Source organism: Anser brachyrhynchus, assembly GCF_964034855.1.
Source record: "Anser brachyrhynchus genome assembly, chromosome: 29".
NCBI lineage: Eukaryota > Metazoa > Chordata > Aves > Anseriformes > Anatidae > Anser > Anser brachyrhynchus.
In genome coordinates, this window is record NC_137722.1 from 1555726 (window position 1) to 1575788 (window position 20063).

Genomic DNA, 20063 nt, shown 5'->3' on the forward strand with positions numbered 1-20063 from the left:
GCTGTAGGGTTGGAGAAGTCCATCTGGAGCCAAGTGTGAGCCTCCGGGACGGATGCGCACTCCCGCTGCAACGCGTGTTTCCACCCCGGGAGCAGAGCCCATGTGTTCCGCATTAGGCCCTCCGCGTTAGCAGAGAGCAAATATACCTCCAAATATTTTAAAAAGCCAAGGAAAAGGTGTCTGGGGGCAGAGCAGCAGGGAAGCGAGGAGGGGAGCAGCCCCCAGCCCTGACCCCAGCACCTCCATCAGCCCTGGGCCCAGCACAGGGGCTCTGGGGGGTGCAGCCCCCCCTTTCCCCAGAGCATCCCTGCAAGCAAAGCCTCTCTCCTGGCTGGGGGGGGACGGACACAACAGGGCCTGGAGCCCCCCCACCCGCCAGACCGCCCCCCAAGCCCATCCCAGTCACCTCCAGTTAGGCACTGGGACCTCCTTGCCGAGTCCAGGTGCTGCCCAACCTGCGGAGAGAGGCACCGGCTGCGAGACTTTGGGCAAAATCCCTTATCCCCGATTACACATTTGGGGAGAGAAGAGGAGGGATGAAGGGGGAAAGGGGTGGGGGAGAGAAAGAGAGAGGGTAATTTTAAACCGATATTCCTATTAAAATGCCATCTGCCAGCCGAGGACACCAGCCTGGAAGGAAAAGCCCGAGAGAAAAAAACAATAAAAAAAAAACCAAGCCCGAGCTGGGTCATGAGCAGCTCACCGGGCACGTCCATAAAGGCCCAGCCAGGAGCTAAACACCAAAAATAAATAAATAAATAAATAAATAAATCTTTTTGCCCCCTTCCCAATACAGTTCTGGGAAATAGGAAGAGCAGCACGTACATTTTCCGGGGAAGGGGAGAAGGACATTCTGCGCTAAAGCACCCCTCCACCCTCTGCTCTCCCGAAAACTGCTTTTAAAAAATAGGAAAAAAAAAATAGGAAAAAAGCAATATAAAGAATCAATACTTTGCCAAAGTAGCAGGAGGAGCCGAAAGCTGCTCCGAGACGGGGAAGGAGCACAGAAAGGCATCTGCCCGGCACGCCAACTTTTTGGGTTATTTACTGTTTATTCCATATGACAAAATATAAGTTTCATGGTCCTCTCGCACACAAAACGGCAACCAATAAATATACCGAGAACATTATTGCGGAATTAAAGAAAAAAAAAAGTTACTGCAATGGACTGAATTTAGACAAAGATGTACAAATCTGGGTTCGCCTTGGCCTTTTAATATATATCTTAGCATTTAGCAAATCTACATTAATTACGCAACAAATAAATACACAATAATATTAAGTCCAGAGGCTATTTCTCCCTCCCCCATCTCCCATGCTGCACTCTCCTGCTCGGAGATTTCGGAGGGTCCGCGCAAGCCGGTGTCTCCCGGTCTATTCATTTCTTTTATATGCAAATAATAATAAAATAACGCCATCCGAGTGCCACGAAAAGCCCCCCCGGGGACCCCCCCGGCCCCTCTGCGAGGCTTCGCGGGGGGCTGAGGACAAGTGCAGGGAGGCAGCGGTGGGGCTTTGCCGAGCCGCAGCCAGGGTCAACATTTTCCTTCCGACTTCAGGGAGCAGAGCGGGGGGGTCCTGCCTGAGCATCCCGGCAGGCAGATGGGGGCTCACCCCCCCCCCCCCCCCCCCAACACACACCAGCCATTTCCTTCCCCCAGAAGGGCGAGCAGAGGGCAAAGAGGAGGCTGGGACTTCAGGCTTGGCGTTTGGCTCTGGGTTTTTTGTTCTTTTCCTCCTTCGCCAGCTCTCTGATTTTTTTTTTTATTTTTATTTTTTTCCTATGAATATTGCGATTTTTAGAGCTGACGGATCAGGACCCAGCCACCCTGCGGATTTATATTTTTTTAGCCTTTTTTTTTTTTCTTTCTTATTTTTTTTTTTTTCGAGCAACCTCACGGTGATTTTTTTCCCCAAAGAGCGCACAGGTTAGGACACTTAGTAACAACCTAAAGAGCGATACACTAAATTTTGCATGAAGCTAACAGCGGGTTTTTGCATACTAACAAGAGATCTCCTTTGTCTGACGGATTTGTGAGGGTACGGACCAGAGTCCATTCAGCATCTCCCTCCCTCCCCACCCCGAAATAAAAGTTTCCTCAAGGTAGCTTACACCAGAACTCGTGGAAAGAGCTGGACCCCCATCTCCTGCGAGCCCACCTAAAGAGCCTCTTTGCTTTTCAACTTGGAATCTTTCTTCCACTTCATCCTCCGGTTTTGAAACCATATTTTGATCTGTCTCTCGTTCAAGCACAGGTTGTTGGCTATCTCAATGCGCCTCCGCCGGGTGAGGTATCTGTTAAAATGAAATTCTTTCTCCAGTTCCAGAGTTTGGTAGCGGGTGTAGCTGGTCCGGGACCGTTTGCCATCCGTTTCTGGAAAACGCAAGACACCACATGAAAAGCCAAACCGATTCTGGAGAGATTTATTTTTGTATTTTTTATTTTATTTCATTATTTTTTTTATTTGTTAAGGATAAAATCGGGGTACAAGAGCGGGATACAGAGAAGTTTGCTGGGGCACTTCGGGCACTTGGGCTTTGGTCACGCAGGGAGGCTGGGAGTGCAGGAGCCTGAAATCCTTCATTCCCCAACACCTTCAGCCCCAAGTCCCCCCCTTCCTTCCAAGGCACAGATCAAACGCATGTAGATTAGCCAGAAGTGAACCTGTTTCCTCTCAGACAATAAGGAAGTGTACAAAGGAGGGAAATATCTTTTCTTGGGGCTCTCGCCTTTCTCTTCCTCAGCCCTGGGAAGGTGGAGGGGAAAATTCTGCCCACGCTTCCCTCCCTCCACCTTCGCTTCTGGTGTCTTTTTTTAAAGCTCACCCTAAAAGAACATGTGTATTTCAAGTTATTTTTAACCCCCCCTTCCCAAAAAAATGGAATATTGCCTTTTATACACGTTTTGTTTCTATGATCCAATTATGCTGTCATAAATTTGGGCGTATATAGCCTCTAAGCCTTTTAGTGGACAGTTTTACGAGCAATTGATGCCTTAGTCGTAAAATTTACGACCTCAGGTTTTTTATTATTTGCCCCGTATGGCCTATAAAACCAAGGCAAATCCTGTGAAACAAAATCAAGAAGTGAAAGTTTTACCATGGCTCATGTGTAGTTTGGTCATCCACGGGTAAATTTGTGGAGGTTGTTGCTGCTGCAGTTGTGGTCCTCCTTGTTGTGCTGTTTGCACGGGCTCAGCTTTGATTTCGCCAGAGCTCTTAGATCTCTCTTCCAGCGCCGTGTTAGCAGTCTTCTGACTGTAAATTCCGGGGTTTAGAGGTGCCTGGTCGTCTCTGGCTAAAGGATGCCCTGAAGAACCCATGACCGTGCAGGAAGGTCGCTCGGGGTTAGCTCGGGGGGCTGCAGACATGTCCAAGCCGCTCAGAGAGTTGGCAGCCCCAGAGGAGGGGAATGTGATGCTTAGATCCAAGCCACTGTAGCAGTACCTGGATGACTGAACCTCAGGCACACTTCCATAATTTCCATAACTTTGCATGGCATAGGCAGGAACATTGGGACTTTGCTTATAAAACGAATTGGCGACGTAAGAACTCATGGCGGAGGAGGGGAAAAAAAAAAAAAGGGGGGGAAAAAATTTGGGGAGGGGGGGGATATATTTTTTGCCTTTTTTTTTTTTTTTTTTTTTTTGTGCAACCGCTTTGATTGGGGTGATTTGTGGCCCTTTGAAGTTCAGGGGTGGGGGGGGGGGTGTGGGGGGGGGCCCGTTTTGTTCCTCCTAAAGTGCAGAATTTATAGGTGGGGATTCTTCTTTCTTTTCCCCCTATATGCTCTGCCCAAATATGGGATATTTAAGTGGCGTCACGTGAAGGAGCCGGCCAGTCATCAATTTGCCTTGATGACCCCGGGCGGGTTATTGATGGGCGCCCGCGAAGCGCCGCGGAAGGCGCGGGGGTGCGCGGGGGGTGCGCGGGGGAGCGCGCCGCGGGACGGCGAGGCGGCAGCGGCACCTAGCGCCCTGCCCCGGCACCGCACCGCCGCTCCGCACCCCCCCGCGCAGCTCCGCGCCCCCCCCCCATCCCTCCGTTCCCACGTTTTTAATTTTTTTTTCCTTTTTTTTTTTTTTTTAATTATTACTGTTATTATTTCCTCCGCCTTGCGCGCATCCCCGGATCGCATCTCGTGGGAAAGGCTCGGTTTTGAGTGGGTGCGAGCTCGCAGCAGCGCGTTGGCTCCGCGTAATAAATCTTGGCGTATTTTTTTTTGCTGGCTGGGTGGAAGGAAGCACTTTCCCCGTTGCTTTTTTTTTTTTTTTTTTTCTTTCCAGATTTAGGGAGTGGTGGCGGTCGGGGAAGCTCCTTAGCGCTATGCACGGGCTGCTCCTCGCATGTAGCTCCTCCAATGCGCCAAAGTTTACATTCCTGTTACCTTTCCCCCTGCAATTTATTGCTGGCAGAAGCCTGGATCTTGCCTGCTGCTCGCTGAGAAACCAGCCCTCTCTTCAAAGGGCACTGCGAGGGAAATAAATGCCTCCAAATCTGACTTTCCAGCCCTCCCTTCTGCACTGGAGCAGGGTGTGTGTGCGGTGGGAGACGAGCAGCACCGAGCCCCCCAGCCTGCTGCGGCTCCGGGCACCGCATTACAGACCTGAGCACATTTCTTTCTATTCGGTATCCATCCAATACCTAGATAATGCCTTCAATGCGCTGGGTGTTGCATATTGCCTTCCTTCTCTCTGTAGACGCTGAATTATATATGTGTGGTGGTGGGTATACGTATGGTTTTGTCCTTTTTTTTTCTTTCTTTCTTTCTTTTTTTTTTTTTTTGAAATTCAAAATGGTTTACACCCAGGGAGCCTCCTGCTCCCTGTCCAGGTCGCTACCCTCTTGCAAAACGCTCTTGGCTTGTGGTTGGTGGTGGTGTTTGCTTGTTTTGTTTCGTTTTAAGACAGATTTTTTTCGTCTTTCCTGCGCCTTTCAAAAATCGCCTGCACATTCCAGGCTGGAGACGAGCAAAGGATGGGCTGAAAAATCCTCCCCAGGCTTTTTTTTTTTTTCTTTTTTTCCTTTTTTTTTCTTTTTTTTTTTCCTTCTTGTCCCTTTTATTTATTTTTTTTTCCTGGTAATGGTCACTTAACACCGAATCCTGGTTTTTTCATAAAAAAAACTTGAAGGGGACTAAGCAGCTTCCAGGGCAGTGTTAGCCCCGGCTGAGTGCTACCTAGTGAACAGCCGAGCAAATAGGAGAGCACTGACAAAGAGGAGAGAAAATGCAGTTTCTTATCCAGCCTTCGTAATACATTATCCGAGCCTGCAATCCACAGCACTCCCATCAGCAGGGTTTGTTTCATAGCGTTATATCGACAATTTCCGCTCTCCCAAGGATGAGTTTCTGGATAAAAGTGGCTCCCCCCTCCCTGGAAAGGTTTATTGGGTCGAGATAGGGCTGAGGGGAAGTGGGTCCTTCCGCAGAGCTGGCAGATTCTCAGCTTTGGAGAGGTCGAATTAAATCAAAATAATAACAATGGTAATAAAAAGAATCAAAACCTTGGAGCTGGTATTTGACTGAGGAGGTTGCAATAAGAAATATATACTGTTTTGAACTTTGGAAATCCATTTTAATCATGAAGCGAGAGGTATGGCATAGATTCCTGATGCCACCGAACAATACAGTAACAAGACTAATTCAAGGAGACAAAGCAAAATGTATTTTTTCCCCCTTTTTTTTTTTTTGGAATACTCTTGAATGAGAGAGGTATGAAGGAGGGAGAAAAAGGAGAGAGGGAGCTGATTTTCAGGAACAACACACAGAAGATAAGTGAACTTTCTAACAGGCTGTTATCAACATGAAAGGTTTCAACTGAAGCTCAGAGGCCATTCTATAAACTTTAAAAATAATATTCAGTTTTTATTAAATACTCAACATAGTCCTCTGGACATGACCTTTATACATGAGAGGGTGTAACACAAGATTTTTTTTTTTTTTCTTTTCTCTTCTACTGCTATAGAACTCCATTCACTTTATACCGTGGAACATTACAGTGCTAAACATAAATATAAATACAGGTACCACAAACACAGTTAAAAATATTCACACAGAAACTGTCACAGTTTGTAGTATGCAGTGATGAGCCCAGGTATCTGCTTAAATACAAGTAGGGTACTCTCGGAAATGCTATATTTACGTGGAAGGAGCTTTCGCAGGGATTCAGATTTTTCACCATGGGAGGAGAAACTCGTGTGGCTGGCGGAAGGGGAAGCGGGGGGGGGGCTGAGGCCGTCTCCAGGGCCGTGCCTCTCGCAAGCCCAATTTGGGGAAGGGGGGGGCAGAAGGTGGAGGAGGGGGGGGGCTTGAAGGTTGGGGGGGGGAGAGGATAAGTGTGCGGTTGGAAACAGTCTTATTCCGAGTGAGATAAATAGGCGATGTGTGTGCGGGGGGAAAGGGGGGGCACTGAAGAGAGCGGGGAGTTCTGAAGTGTGTGGGGGGAGCGCTGGGGGGGTTCCACATTTCCACATTAGCCTTTTTTTTTTATATAATTCCCCCCATTATTCTTCTTTTATAAGAATAATTATTATTTTTTTCTTTTTTTTTGTCTTTTTTTAACCGTAGCCAAACATTGTGCCAGTGATAAATAGGGGGGGGGGGTACTCTTATTTTTTTTTGGGGTGGGGGTGATCGGAGGGGGTGGGGGGCGGGGGTGGGGGGGGTTGCGTCCCTTTTCACTCCTTCTGCTTCTCCTCCTCTGTCTCTTCTCGCTTCTCCTCCTTGGCCAAGCTATCGGCGGCGGCTGCGGCTGCCCCGCCGCCCGCCCCGGAGAGGGTCGAGCTCAAGTTGCTCTCCTTTTTCCACTTCATCCGCCGGTTCTGGAACCAGATTTTGATCTGCCGCTCCGTCAGGCAGAGCGCGTTGGCGATCTCGATGCGCCGCCGCCGCGTCAGGTAGCGGTTGAAGTGAAATTCCTTCTCCAGCTCCAGCGTCTGGTAACGGGAATAAATCTGGCGGCCCCGCCGGCGGTCGGCCCCGTAGCCCACTCCTAGGGGAGCCGAGACAAAACAGACTAAAAATCGTGAGCGCGGGGGGCGAGCGCCCGCGCCCCTCCGCCCCCGCGCAGCCCCGCGCCGCCCCACGCCCCCCCCCCCCCCGCCGCCCCCTCCCCGGCACCCCCTCATTTTCCTCCTTTTTCATCCCCCCCTTGGCACGTTTTCCCTCGGGATGCTGCCTTTTTTTTTTTTTTTTTTAAATCTCTTTTGTATTTGTGTTTTTTTTTCCTCCTTTATTTTTTAATTATTTTTTAGGGTTTTTTTTCCCTTTTCACTTATTTTTTCCCTTTTCACTTATCATTCCCTTGTCACTCATCTTTCCCTTTTCACTTATCTTTCCCTCTTCACTTATTTTATCCCTCTTCACTTATTTTTTCTCTTTTCACTTATTTTTCCCTTTTCACTTATTTTTCCCTTTTCACTTATTTATCCCTTTTCACTTATTTATCCCTTTTCACTTATTTATCCCTTTTCACTTATGTTTTCCTCTTTCACTCATGTTTTCCTTTTTCACTTATGTTTTAATTTTTTACTTATTTTTTCATTTTTTACTTATTTTTCTTTTTTTACTTATATTTCTTTACTTATATTTCTTTTACTTCTTTTCCTTTCTACTTCTTATTTTTATACTTTTTTGCTTCTTACTTATTTCCCTTTCCACTTATTTCCCCTTTTTTATTTATTTCCCTTTCCACTTATTTCCCCTTTTTTATTTATTTCCCTTTTCACTCATTTCCCCCTTTTTATTTATTTCCCTTTATTTATTTCCCCTTTATTTATTTATTTTTCCCTTATCTTTTTTTTTTCCCCCTTTTTACTATTCATTATTCATTTTTAACCCCCCCCTCCCTCCGCCATCTCTCTCCTTTTCCAGCCAATTTGGGGTTGCTTGGGGGGGGCGGGGGGGGGGCAAAGTGCCCCTCGTCCTGCGGGGAGCACAACCGCACTTTCCGCCCCCATCATTAAAACTTATTTTACCCCAGTAATATTTTGTGCTTAACTCCCGAGCAGAGCTCGCTGCACTTTATTATAGATATTTTACACTCTCGAAGTCTTTTAATTAGAAAGAGCATAACAAGCCATATTTGCTTGCAACAACTTAACAAATAAAAGGCCTGTAGCTGCAACTGTGAAGGAGCTATATTATTGTTTTTATGGGGCCATAAAAAGTCGCTCAGCCTGTTCTGCTAGGGAGAAGGTCGTAAAGATGGTTCAGTTTATTTAATTTATATCTCCGAGCTGTAAAACTTACCACTGTGGGAGTTCATACGCTGCATCCATGGGTATATTTGAATGCTAGTTTTTTGTTCTTGCGAAGTGTTCCTGTTTTGGTCACTGGTAAAATCCTGTGCGATTGATGTCTGTGTATTATGTCCCATAGAATTTTGCCTGCAGCTAGAAAGCATGTCTTTTTCTTGGTAAAAAGCATTAGATCCATAGTCATAAGGTCCTCGGCTGGAGCTAAACACAACATTATCTTGCGGTGAATAAAAAGGAGAAGAATAAATCCGGTTTTGAGCAACGGCTGCTCCATAAGTAGAAAAATGCCTGACAGGGTCATAGGCAGTTGAATTGAGGGCTACGTTGGGAAGCACCTCTTGGCCACTGGTTAGATGGCAGGATAAAGATGGGTTTGTAAAATAGGAATTCATATCGTCCTCTATACCTGGCTGTGTGATTTCTTTAATATTTATTTCTGTCTCCAGTTTGTAGTCTGAACTAGATTGTTATAGGGAAGGCTCTGCTCCAGGACAGACAAAATGACAAAGTCAGCTGACCCGGGGGGAGCCAATGGGGAGGCGGGTGTCAAAAAGGGAAAAATTGCTTTTGCTTCTGTTGATTCCCTAGTTGAAACTAAGTGTGCATTGAAAGTAAGTCCTGCACCCCCAAAACCCCCCAAGCAGCCCCGGGGAGCCCGGGGGGGGCCGGGGGGTGGCGGCGCTCCCGGAGCCATCGCTGGGTCCTGCCCCGGAGGCAGCTGCGGCCAAGTGGGAGCTGGTGCAAATTTCCCAACCCAGCCTCAACTTTTCTCCCCCCACGCCCCCCTTTTTCTGCCCCATGGACACTGGGCTTCGGAGGCACCGTGTGTTGTGTTGTGGTTTTTTTTTTTTTCCCCTTCTTTTGGATTTTTTTTTTTAAAGAAATGTTTGCTTAATATCTTGTAATAAAATAGCTCAGAATTCACAGTAATAAATCTCAGATGTCCACAGAATATTAAGCCATAAATTATCCCGATTTTTTTTTTTTTGTCTTGTTCTCATGTAGCATTGGTCAATGTTATGGAATCAAATGGTTGTGTTCCTGATGAGAAAATATTACATAAAGAGAGGGGGAAAACATGGCGACTTCTGAATTGATAACGTGTTTCAGAGCATTCCTAAAGTATGTCTTTGGGAGGGGAAAAAAAGAAAAGACAGACAAGAAACACACAACATTGCGAACTCAGGTTAGCCTGGAAGTTAGGTTTCTCCTCTAGTGCAGTTTGACATTTCTCTCCTGCACGTTTCCCTGCTAATTTTCAACGTGTGGCAATGCTAGAGGATATTTACATTTTCAACAGCAACTACAACAACAACAACAAAAAAGAGCACTTCTATCCGTAATTGAGAGCAATTGGGAGCCTGGGCTGGGGACGCAACCTCGTGTTTATGTTTGCAGAAATTTATAGTTTCAGATATTTACAACTGATTGGGAAACTTCTATTGCAAATATTTAGTTAGATGAAAGAGGGGATTATATTACATCTTCTCTGGGTAGATTGCACCTAGAACTAATTGAAATGAAGACAGCTAATCTAATTTTAATTTCAATCTAGAGCCATAAATTGCCCCTTAAATGTAAAACATACCTGCTGATCTGTAAATATTGCAAGGTATCTTTATCATTCTGGTGGCTTCCTATTTAAAAATTCAATTATGGCGGGGAAACCCTGGCCTCCTCTCTCTTTTTTTTTTTTTTTAACCTCCTTCGTGTCCACATTTTTATTTTAAATGTAAGGGTGCGTGGGGCTGCTGACAGGAGGGTTTCTAGGTGCACACTCAAATTCGAAACTGAGAGCATTTGTTTGTCCTGTTCTCAATCAATGGACTTAATTCCTTTTAGCGATGTATCTCTAAAAGATTTTAGCTGACAAAGAAGGGTTGGGGGGGGGCTGTATATTTTTTCCCCAGCTATAACAGGAACCCGGATGCCAACGGATTTTATGCTCTTTTTCCTCTGTGTAACAAAGCAAAGTAATCAATGGTAGCAATAAAACCATAAACGAGACTACAACTGAAAAAAAAAAGCTCGTGTATTCATCTTCTATAACGTTAAGGCTTCCCCTGAGTGTCACTAGGGGAAAAAATAAAGTTTCTAACCAAAAGAAGGAGATAGCTGCAAGTATGCACCATGTTATTTAGCACATGTACCTTGTTAGGGAGCGCAGCCTGACTTTACCTTAGGCTGCCCAACTTGTAGCCAGCCTAGTACAGATATAAGACTCATGGACATGGGGAAGATTTACAGGCGTTTTCCCCAAAAAAGCGAACTTCAGTTTGCTTTCGTTCCCCTCCTCTTCCTTTCCCCTTTCCCCCAGCCCTCTGGCAGAGCCTACCCGGGAATTTATGGAATCCAACAAACTGGAGAAAATAGAGAAAGTAGCAAAGAAATGCAATTACAGAGGGCTTTTTCCGCCTTCTGCTTCTCCCCCCCCCCCCCCCCAAGCCAGAGGCACTCTCAGCTGGACATATCTGGAGAGCCAGGGCTGTGCTGCAAATATTGTTAGCTATGGGCACATCTCTGAACCCAGTCCTTTCAGGGCATGGTTACTTTGGAAACCAACGCTAACCCTGAAAGCTGCTTCCAGATATTAAATTGTTGCAGGGTCCAACAAATGGACTGGCCGGATAGATGGATGAATGAGGGCTTTGCAGTTATTGGCGTGTTGTCTTACCTTATGTATTGCTTACAGCCCAATGCAATTTGGCGAGTAAATTAAAAGTAGCTCCAGCTCTATGGGTTGGACCTTTGCTAGGGCAGATTCACGTGGGGAGTTTCACCTATGGAAGGGCATTTATAATGACGCCAACCTTGCCAAAGTTTGGAGGGAAGTCTGGTGCTGGAAGGACACCCTCTGGGCTGCTGTTTTAATTATTATTATTCTTTTATTTGCTTTTTGCTTTTGCTTCCCCCCACTTTTTTTTTTTTTTGTATAGGTGCTCGGGGGCTGTTGTATCCGAGACCTGTGTGATAACCGTGTGACTAGGAGTCGAGAAAGTTAAGTGTTTTATTACTTCTCTAAACAGAGGGCAAGTCTTAAAAGTCTGGTCGATTTATAGTGAACAGAAACCAGCTGCCGTAAAGAAACTTAAAATAGAATCCTCTCCCCACGTTAAAAATCAGGTTTCTGGGTAGAAAAGAGAGACACAGAGAGGAGAGGGTAGGAAGAAAAAAAAAAAAAAAAAAAAAAAGCACAGCCACCCCAAAAAGCTTCTGCAAATACAAATGAGGCATCATTAAAGTATGTTTTGCTCACTGCAATTCCTCAGTCTCACGTTTTGAATGCACTGGATATTTTTTTCCCATTGATATTTTCTAGCAGTTTGGGGATTTCTCGAAAGTATTTCATCAAGATATGTCACTACCAAAAAGGTATTTATTTTTTCCCCCATGAAAACATGTACAGGGAATATGTGGGGCGCTTTCTGGTTAAATTGGTCTGCAAACAATTATGTAAACTCATCAGCAGAAGCAAGAACAGATGTTTTATTAAAAGTGCTACACAGCAGTAGAAATATGTACAAGTCTTCGAGTAGCTCTTTAATAGGAGTTGCTCTTTGTTCCCAGAAAAGAAAAGCGCCCATAGAAATCTGAAATAACATTCACCACTCATAAGCCATATTCCCCCCTTTTTTTCCCCCTTCTCCCCACTCTGATGTTCACACAGAGAGGGAGGGGAGAGGGAAAGGAGGGGGGGGGGGGAGAAAGAAAAAATATGTGTCGGGAGATTTCCTCCCCCCTCCCAGCTATAATTAGCGAATTGATGAACTGATTTAGAAAAAGGCTTCAAAAAAATGCAAGCCCAACACATGTGTTTTCTATCCCTCAGTAATTACTGAAAGGAAACAAATCCAAATCGGTGTCCCCCCCTCCCTCCTTAAACAGCCTACAGCCTTAATAAACCGCTACTGTCAGGCTCGCATTCTGCGCAGCCCTGCGAGCCGCGGGTTGTTTGTTTGAAGAGGGGCTGGGTGGGATTTGCCTGTTTTGTTCCAGCCACGTTGACCACTTGGGTCCGAGCCCGGCCCGGGGAGCAGCCGGGCCCCCCCCGCCTACCCCCGCGGCCATGCCATGCCCGGGGACCGGGACACACCGGGGGCACCGAGCCCCAACGTGCCCCCCCCCCCCTCCTCTCCGGAGCAAAAAAAAAATCCCAATGGTACAAGCAGGGTGTGTGTGTGGGGGGGTTGTTATGCCAAGTGCTTGCAAAACGCCTCTTTTTGGGATGCTGGCGGGCGGGGGGGGCACCCGTGTGCTGCAGAGGGGCGATGCCCCCCCCCCAGATGTGCCCACAGCCCTGAGTGTGCAAGGCGCACACGCGCGTACACGCCACTGACATCTGGCCATAAGGCTGCGTGCTCACATCTGATTAAATACTTGAAGCTCTTAGAGGTAAATACAAGTGATGCCATTAAAAGCCTTTTTATTTAAACTGATTTCACCTTGTATATGCTATCTCTTCCTTCCCCCCCTTCCCTTTGCTTCCCCCCCCCCCTTTTTTTTTTTAACTTGACATTTATGGCACACGTGAGTCCTAATTATTTATTTGGGTCTTTCGCTGGGAATTTATTCCTGCTCTTTACAACAGGGCTTTCCTAGTCAAATATTGCTTTTGCTGTAAATAACGCTTAAAAAAAAAAAAAAAAAAAAAAAAAGAACAGCAAAATAAAAAGGGCACCACGATAACAACAACAAACTCCTGGAGGTTTATGTGGAGCATATTCGCCACGGGCTACCTCTCCCCCAGCCTGAAATGGCTCGCATTGTTTTGGAGCCGTGTCTATTCTCTGCTCTCTGTAATTACAACCTCGGAGTCAGAGTCTGGGCAGCTCTTGATTAAAAAAAAAAAAAAAAGAGAGAGAGAGAGAAGGAGAAGAAGATGAAATCTCTCCTTCCCCTGAATACTTCTATTCAGAGCTTGATAGACTGTTTAAACTTTACTCCGGCGCTGCAGACAGCGCGATTTGAAGAGGGTGGCCTATTTGGGAGGTTTATTTGCCAATTAAAAGGCATCTCCCGCACAAAGATGCACAGAGCCATAATTAGCGAAAACACCCATTTTCCCCCACCGCCACCCATATCTTTCCAAGAAGACGGGTTAAAAATAAATAAATAAATAAAAAATAAAAAGAAAAAAAATATAAAAAGAAAACAGCGCCGTTTCCGCGATTTTTTTAATGCGAAGCTCCGCAACACCCAGTTTCGCCCTAGGTAGATAAAGAAGGGAGCATTCACCGCCCCGCGGATGGGGTTCCCAGACGAGGCAGTTCTTTGCCTTCGCCTTTTCCTATTGATTTTTTGCTGCGTGGCGGTGGGAAATGGCCTTAAACGTGTTGTTGTTGTCCTGGTTTTATTCTCAGAGTTGGGTTAGGAAAGTGTGCCCTTCGGGCGCCCTGCAAAGTTCAGGGCGACTCCAGGTTGCAACGCGGAAAAAAAAATCATATATATATATATATATATAATAACAATGATAATAAAATAATAGTGGGGAAATACCCTGGAGCCGGGCTTTTCTCCTCGCCTGCAAAAGCCCTCATTCTCTGCACACATTTCCAGGGAAAGGAATGGGGTGGAAAAAAAAAAAAAAAAAAAAAGAAAGAAAAAAGGCAGAATTCTGGAAATTGTCAAAACACATGTCTCCTAAACAGGAAGCTGGGAGGTGTGTGGGGAAGAGAAATTAATGTGGTCCTACTTCTGAAATTTATCCCTTCATTCTGCCGAGCCTTGAAAGCACTTTCTGACACTTTTAAGCGTTTATTTATATTTTCTCCGCGTCGATATTGCGACGGGCGGAGGAGGCTTTTCTTTCTGAAATATTCTGCCTAATCTGCGGGATTGATTTATTTCATTTTTCTTCTCCTTTCCCCAGATCCATTGGCGACCCCCGGCCCATCCAAAGGAGGCAGCACCGAAACCGAGCCCGGCCGGGGGGCTCCCGCAAACGCGGGGGCAAAAACCCCGGGCGCTGCAGCTCCACGCCAAAAGCCCGAGAAGTATCTCCAGCGCTAGGAAGGGGAGCCAAAAAAAGCGAGAAAGCCCCAATATTTTAGGAGATGTGAAATCGCTGAGTGGTGCATTGTTTACAGGGAAGTGGCTGGCGGCTGCGAAACATTCCTGCTGGCTCCTCCGCTAAAAGTGCGGGCGAGTGGGTGGATTTTTTTTTTTTTTTTCCTTCGGCCTCATGCATGGAAATGTCTTTTTTTGCCCCAATTTTGCCGGGCGGAGGGGTGGGATGGCGTCACGGCGTGCCCGCAGGTAGCGGTGTCCCGAGCGGGGCGTTGCAGCAGGGAAAAAAATCTGATTTTTTTTTTGGTTGTTGTTGGTTTCCTTTGGGTGTTGCTTTTCGCGACGGACTGGAAACGTTCCCTAAAATCCCGCTGGAAAAATTAAAATGGCAAAAAATGAAAAGGACAGTGGCACTCGTGACGTCACGCTCGTCACGGACAATACTTGGTGGCGTAAAATCCCCCCAAAACGCTATTTTGCTGCATATGTGTGTGCACCTACATGTAAACATACGTACATACATGTACCAACGCGATTGCTTATGCTCGGTGTACAGATTAAAAATAAAAAGGAGTACGATGTTATTACGTTCCGCAAGGATAACTCAGCAGTGAAAAATTGTTGTCATTAACTATAGGCAGTTTTACACTTTATTCTTTGCAGATATGAAGGCAGAAATTTAATCATAGGTCGCAAGAAAAAAAAAATAATAATTCAGGAAACAATAATAGTTGCCTTAATGATGTTTCTTTTTAGAGGCGATCACTTAGGCAGAATTAAACTATATATTTGGAGACAACCTCTTGAGTACTTTGGCGAATTTATACATTTACATCGTCTTTAATCGAGCAACAATTTAATATTTCAGGATTTGCTTAAATACACTCATATTTTCAGGGGGAAAATACCGTTCCTGAGTTGACATGCCTTATCTATTTTTATGAGTTCACGTACATTGGAATGATTTAAAACACGGTAACACGGAACGAAAGGCGCTTAGGAACAAAAAAAAAAAAAAAAAGGAAAAAAAAAAGAAAAAAACTCTCGAATTAGCAGAAAGTGCAACCGAGGAGTTTCGAATGGCTTTGAGAAACTTTGGGAAGTTTGGTTCAGCTCAGGCGAGGGTTTATGGACGAGCGAGGAGGGGGCCGGGGGGGGGACACACACGCCTCAATGTTAAAGGGACTAAAACTTCTTTGCAAAGTGGGGTTTTATGGCGGGATAACGTTTTGCAGACGTTTGCACCCTCTCCCAGCAGAGCAGGGTTATTTTTCCTCTCCCCTCCCCGTCTGATCCTCTGTCGCCCACCCCCGGTGTTGTGTCTCCCCCCCCTCCCTCCCCCCCCCCCCCCTTTTACACAAACGGAAAGAGGGGGGAGGAAAAAAAAAAAAAAAAAGGCACCAAATTGCAAAATTGCTGGATTGCAAGTTTCTGTCACTTGGTGGCAGTATACAAAACAAGTAAACAAAAACGTGCAGAAATTTAAACACTCCCGGGGGGGGGGGGGGGGGAAGGGGGGCAAAGGGGGGGCAATACCTGTGGGACAATAGCCCCGTGCCCCCGCATCCCCAGCTCCGGGGCGAGGACTTTGGCTGGAGGACGAATCTGGGGGGGTTGTGGGTTTTTTGTGTGCTTTTTCTCTCTCCCTCTCTCTTTTTTTTTTTTTTTCCGCATTGCTCTCTCCCCCTCCTTTTTTTTTCTTTTTTTTTTTCTTTTTTTTTTTTTTTTCTGGGTTTCCTCTCCGCCCCCCATTGAAGTCTTGGGTCTTTAGTCTGGGGACAAAGCCTTTTACAGCAAGGTGTGTCCCCATGCGACAAAGGCAGCGGGAGCAGCGTGTCCTCTGCAGACTGCGTCCAGACACCCGCAATTTCGGGGACTTCTGCCTTTTATTGTGTTTGTGTCTGGGGAGGAGGGGGAGGGAGACGGGGCTGCTTCTCGCCTCCTTTCCCCTGCTCCCACCCCCCCGATTTCCCCTTGCACCCCCGGCTGGAGGTCACCGCGCTGCTGTAAAACACTTTGGGGCGCCCTGCCCCGATTTCCTTGCTTTTCCGCCCAAACCCGAGCCCACACTTTCTCTCCCGGCGAACCCAAACCCGAAGGGAAAGGCCTTTTTCTGTTAGCCCTGACCTCAAGCACAAACACTGAAAATCACAACTGTTGTGGTTTTTTTCCCCTTTTTCTCCATTTTTTTTTCCCTGAGAGCGCGAGCTGCAGGGATTACAGCCCCGCCAACACCAGTAACAAGATCTCCAAATCTCTCCGCCAAAAAGAAAAACCTTGATCCCCCAATGCTACGCATCATCTTTGCCCAAAGTCCAATTTCTCCTCTATGACGAATTTTTTTATCACTCTGACCCATCGATATTTTTTTTTAATCGCTCCGAGCCTCGCTTTTTTATCCCTCTCCTCCCCAAACCCAGCCCCGCAAATTTCCCCCTCGAAAGTCTTTGGTGCACAAAGCTCCGGGCAGAAACACGGCCAAAAATAACATTTAATCGTGCAATAGCTCCTGAGATACGGAGCCCGTAGAAAATCGATCTGGACGCCACCACGCTCACCGCTCGCACCTAACGCCAGCGGTGGTTTGGCACGAGCTCATCTATTATTTCTGGTGGGTTTTTCTTTGATTCGTTCCCCGAGCCGAATTCCTTCACACGACAAGTTGGGAAATCGCCTGGTTATCGGCGGCTCTTTGCAGCGCCAGGTTTTTCCAGGCGCTGACAACGCGGCGGCTTTGGCACAGGGAAGCAGCCCCACGCTGGAGCTCCGCGGTCCTGAATTCGGCGCCCTTGGGTGCCAGCCGAGCTAAGCGCCCACGCGTGGGGCAGATCGCGTCCCGCAGGGCTGCGGCTCTTCCAAGCAAAACGTCAATCCCTGCTCCTACGCGGCTGGGATTCGCGTCCTTCGGAGGCGAATAGGTTCGCAGGCAGTATTTCGGTGTAAAACGCCCCTATAAATAAACGAGGAAGCTTTTGGGGACAGCGGAATTTCCATTTTTAAATTTCTCCACGATCCTGCCTTTTTTCTTTTCTTTTTTTTTTTTTTTTCCCCTACCGACTACATCTGTCGAAAAGCTATTATTTCCCTGCAAGTCCATGTCAATAACACGTGGCAATTTTCCTATAATCCCTCCCGAGCACTGATGTTAGAGATACGAGACACAATTTATTTCCTCTGGTTTAGTCTGGGAAGAAGAAGAAGAAGAAAAAAAAAAACACAACTCGAAGTGTATAAATCATTCCGTTATTCCTGCTCTACGTCCTAAAACGTTTCTCGGCATTACGGGTATATGAAGGATGACAATATGTCAGGGGAAACCGAAAATCAATACATTTAAAATTGTTTTTGGGGAGGCTTCCAGGCCTCACGGAAGCGGGGAGCGAGCGAGCGGCCGGGGCCGGCCAGAGGGAGCAGACGGATTTGGTCTGAAAACAATAAAAGATCCCATTTCTGTAATCATGTGGTTCCAATAAACACTCATTGTTTGCTCATAAAATGTCTTTACGACTAGCAGCGTTAGAGGCAGAGCCTTCACACAACGGGTTTGTTGTTGGTTTGGTTTTTTTTTTTTTTTCCCCTGCGAACAAAACGAAGGCAAAATCGTCTCTTTCCCAGATTTTTTTTTTCGCGTCCCATCCCCAAACCATCTATTTATTTCTGGAAGAAAAAGAAAAAAAAAATCGGGGAAACGCGAGTTGCCTCTGCAAAGCTAAAATAAAAAGATTTATTTTTAGGGGAGAACTGCGGTTGGTTTTGCTGCGGGCAACCCCCGAGAAGCCGATAATTTCCAGCCCCAAAGGCAGGCGCAAGGATTTACCAGATTTCTCAAAAGAAAAGGGAAGAGAACAGAAAGGCTGATCCGGAACTTTTGCAACTTGTCTTTTTTTTTTTTTTTTTCCACCCCACCAAACTTCTTTTTCAAACACTCTCAGCACACCGCAACCAGAAACCACCCGAGAACTTCAGCAACCACTTTCGCTAATTAACTTCTGCGAACGTACGCTGGAAATTAAAATAAGGGAGGCCATTTTTATTTAAAAACCACCAAAAAAAAAAAAAAGGCAGCCAGGCAGAAAGTGAGGAGCCAGCGTCCTGCAGGCTTCCCCTTTCTCCCAGCAGCTCCAGCAGTGCCCCTGCCCCTGCCGCCACGGCGAACCCCCAAAATCGCTTACAATAAGCCCAAAAAATCGCCTCCCCCACCCCTCCCCCACCGCACAACAATGTCAGGCTTTATCGTTTATTTGTTGTCTGCCCCTATATATGTGTACATCTGTCTGTCCAGCCCTATACGTGCACACACAGCGCTGCCATCCCCAGCAGCAAATCTCTGCACACACACGAGCTGCTTTTTGTTATTTATTATTATAATATATATATATTTTTTTGAACAAGGAGAATTCATCAAGACAAAAAAAAAAAGGGAGACAACCTCGAGAGGAAATGAAGTCACTACGTTATATATCTCCTTACACGGCACCGGTATATACACGGAGATAGATAAGATTAGATGATGGATGGGTAGGTGGGGAGGGAGGTGGATGGAGAGGTAGGTGGGGAGGTTAGCAGGGGAAGGGTCACCCTTTAAATCTCACGCCTTAAACCTGAATTCAAGTCGCTGCCGGGGGGGGGAAAAGAGAGAAATAAGGGAGAGAGGGGAGGGACCTGCATGCAAATAAAACCGAAAAGCCAACACCGTGTTAACCACTTCGCAGGAAAACCAGAGCGCTCCTGAAACTTGTTATTATTATTATTGCTATTATTATTATTTCACGACAGGGAGCTGGTAGCAATTGCTCCTTGCAAGGTGGGGGGGGAATTCAATCAAATAAATGCTCAGCACCCCTCCCGGAGAACTTTACGCCCGAAAGCCGCGAGGTTGCAAAAATAAAGCGACTAAAAGGATGAGCCTTAGGGTGCAGAGATGTTTTTGTTAATCAGCCAGCTCTTAATATTAATTATCGGCCCGGTAATGAAGCTCGCAGCCCCGCGGAAGAGGAGCAGGCCGCGGCCGCTGGCCCTGGCCACTGGGGGGGGGCTGCGGGGGGGGGGGGGGGGGAGGAATGGGCGTGCAAGGCCGAGCCTTGTGCACACAATTAGGAGCGCAGCTCATTAAATATGGCACTACCCCAGCCTTGGACGACCCACCCGGGCTGCGCCGGGCCGGCCCCTCCGCGCATGCGTCTCCCCCCCCCCCCCCCCTTTATTATTATTATTTATTTAATTTTTTTAAGGAAAAAGTTGAGCGGATGAATTTTTGCTTATTTCTAGACACAGATTTTTTTCCTCCCCCTGCTCCAGCGCGCCCCCAGCCCCCGGCCACCCCCCTTCCACATCCCCCCCCCCCCCTTCTTTTTTTTTTTTTTTTCCCCAGCCCCGCAGCCGGCTCCCCGACCTGCCTCCCGCACCCCGAATATGACATCAGCAGCAGCAAACCCTTTTTTCCCCGAATTAACTGCATTTCTGCCGACCCGCAGCAGCTTTCCCTCATATCCAAGCTACACCCCTCGCCTTCCCCTCGCTCGCACCACGATGCATCATTATCCTTAACACCCGGGCTATGGATCATTAGTTACACATTTTAACCAATAAGGGAACACTTACCAGAGGCTCCTGTCTCCCCCTCTCCCTCTCTCTCTCTCTCTCTCTCTCTTTCTGTCTCTCTCTCTTTCTGTTCCACTGACGCTTGCAGCTCAGCTCCACAGAAACATTAAAAAAAAAAAAAAAAGGAAAAAAAAAAAAGAGGGGAAAAAAAAAAGAAAGATGGAAACAAAAGCCAAACAGTTCTTCTCTGGTTGGGC

General features: G+C 46.7%; 3 protein-coding genes across 8 annotated transcripts in view; all 3 read right to left on the reverse strand.

The window, feature by feature from the left end:
• HOXC4 (homeobox C4) overlaps window positions 1–20001 on the reverse strand; it is a 38426-nt gene extending 18425 nt beyond the window's left edge. For both annotated transcript variants that reach the window (XM_080570801.1, XM_080570800.1), the window contains exon 1: window positions 19867–20001. The gene's annotated coding sequence lies outside the window, so the exon portion shown is untranslated. The remainder of the gene's footprint in view (window positions 1–19866) is intronic.
• HOXC5 (homeobox C5) lies at window positions 1679–4600 on the reverse strand. Its single transcript, XM_080570822.1, has 2 exons — window positions 3101–4600; window positions 1679–2375 (listed from the first exon to the last, which is right to left on the reverse strand). The coding sequence occupies exons 1-2, from the start codon at window positions 3555–3557 to the stop codon at window positions 2161–2163; spliced, it is 672 nt and encodes a 223-aa protein (XP_080426948.1). The 5' UTR covers window positions 3558–4600; the 3' UTR covers window positions 1679–2160.
• Window positions 4741–20020, reverse strand: HOXC6 (homeobox C6). 5 transcript variants are annotated; one of them, XM_080570809.1, is made up of 3 exons: window positions 19867–20020; window positions 8252–17215; window positions 4741–6992 (listed from the first exon to the last, which is right to left on the reverse strand). In XM_080570809.1, exons 2-3 carry the CDS (start codon window positions 8649–8651, stop codon window positions 6679–6681), a joined length of 714 nt encoding a protein of 237 aa, XP_080426935.1. In that variant the 5' UTR covers window positions 8652–17215; window positions 19867–20020; the 3' UTR covers window positions 4741–6678. The 5 variants fall into 5 exon arrangements, with proteins under 5 accessions (XP_080426935.1, XP_080426936.1, XP_080426938.1 ...); XM_080570810.1 differs by having other exon boundaries at window positions 8252–14636; window positions 19867–20009; XM_080570812.1 differs by having other exon boundaries at window positions 8252–8460; window positions 19867–20004.
• Between the last annotated feature and the right edge of the window lie 43 nt (window positions 20021–20063).

Excerpts from the sequence above, each read along its gene's own strand:
- HOXC5 (XM_080570822.1), bottom strand. The coding sequence starts at position 3,557 with ATGAGTTCTTACGTCGCCAATTCGTTTTATAAGCAAAGTCCCAATGTT. Across the intron at positions 2,376-3,100 it reads CAAACTACACATGAGCCATG|AAACGGATGGCAAACGGTCC; the intron begins GTAAAACTTTCA and ends TGCGTTTTCCAG.
- HOXC6 (XM_080570809.1), bottom strand. The coding sequence starts at position 8,651 with ATGAATTCCTATTTTACAAACCCATCTTTATCCTGCCATCTAACCAGT. Across the intron at positions 6,993-8,251 it reads GCGTATGAACTCCCACAGTG|GAGTGGGCTACGGGGCCGAC; the intron begins GTAAGTTTTACA and ends CGGCTCCCCTAG.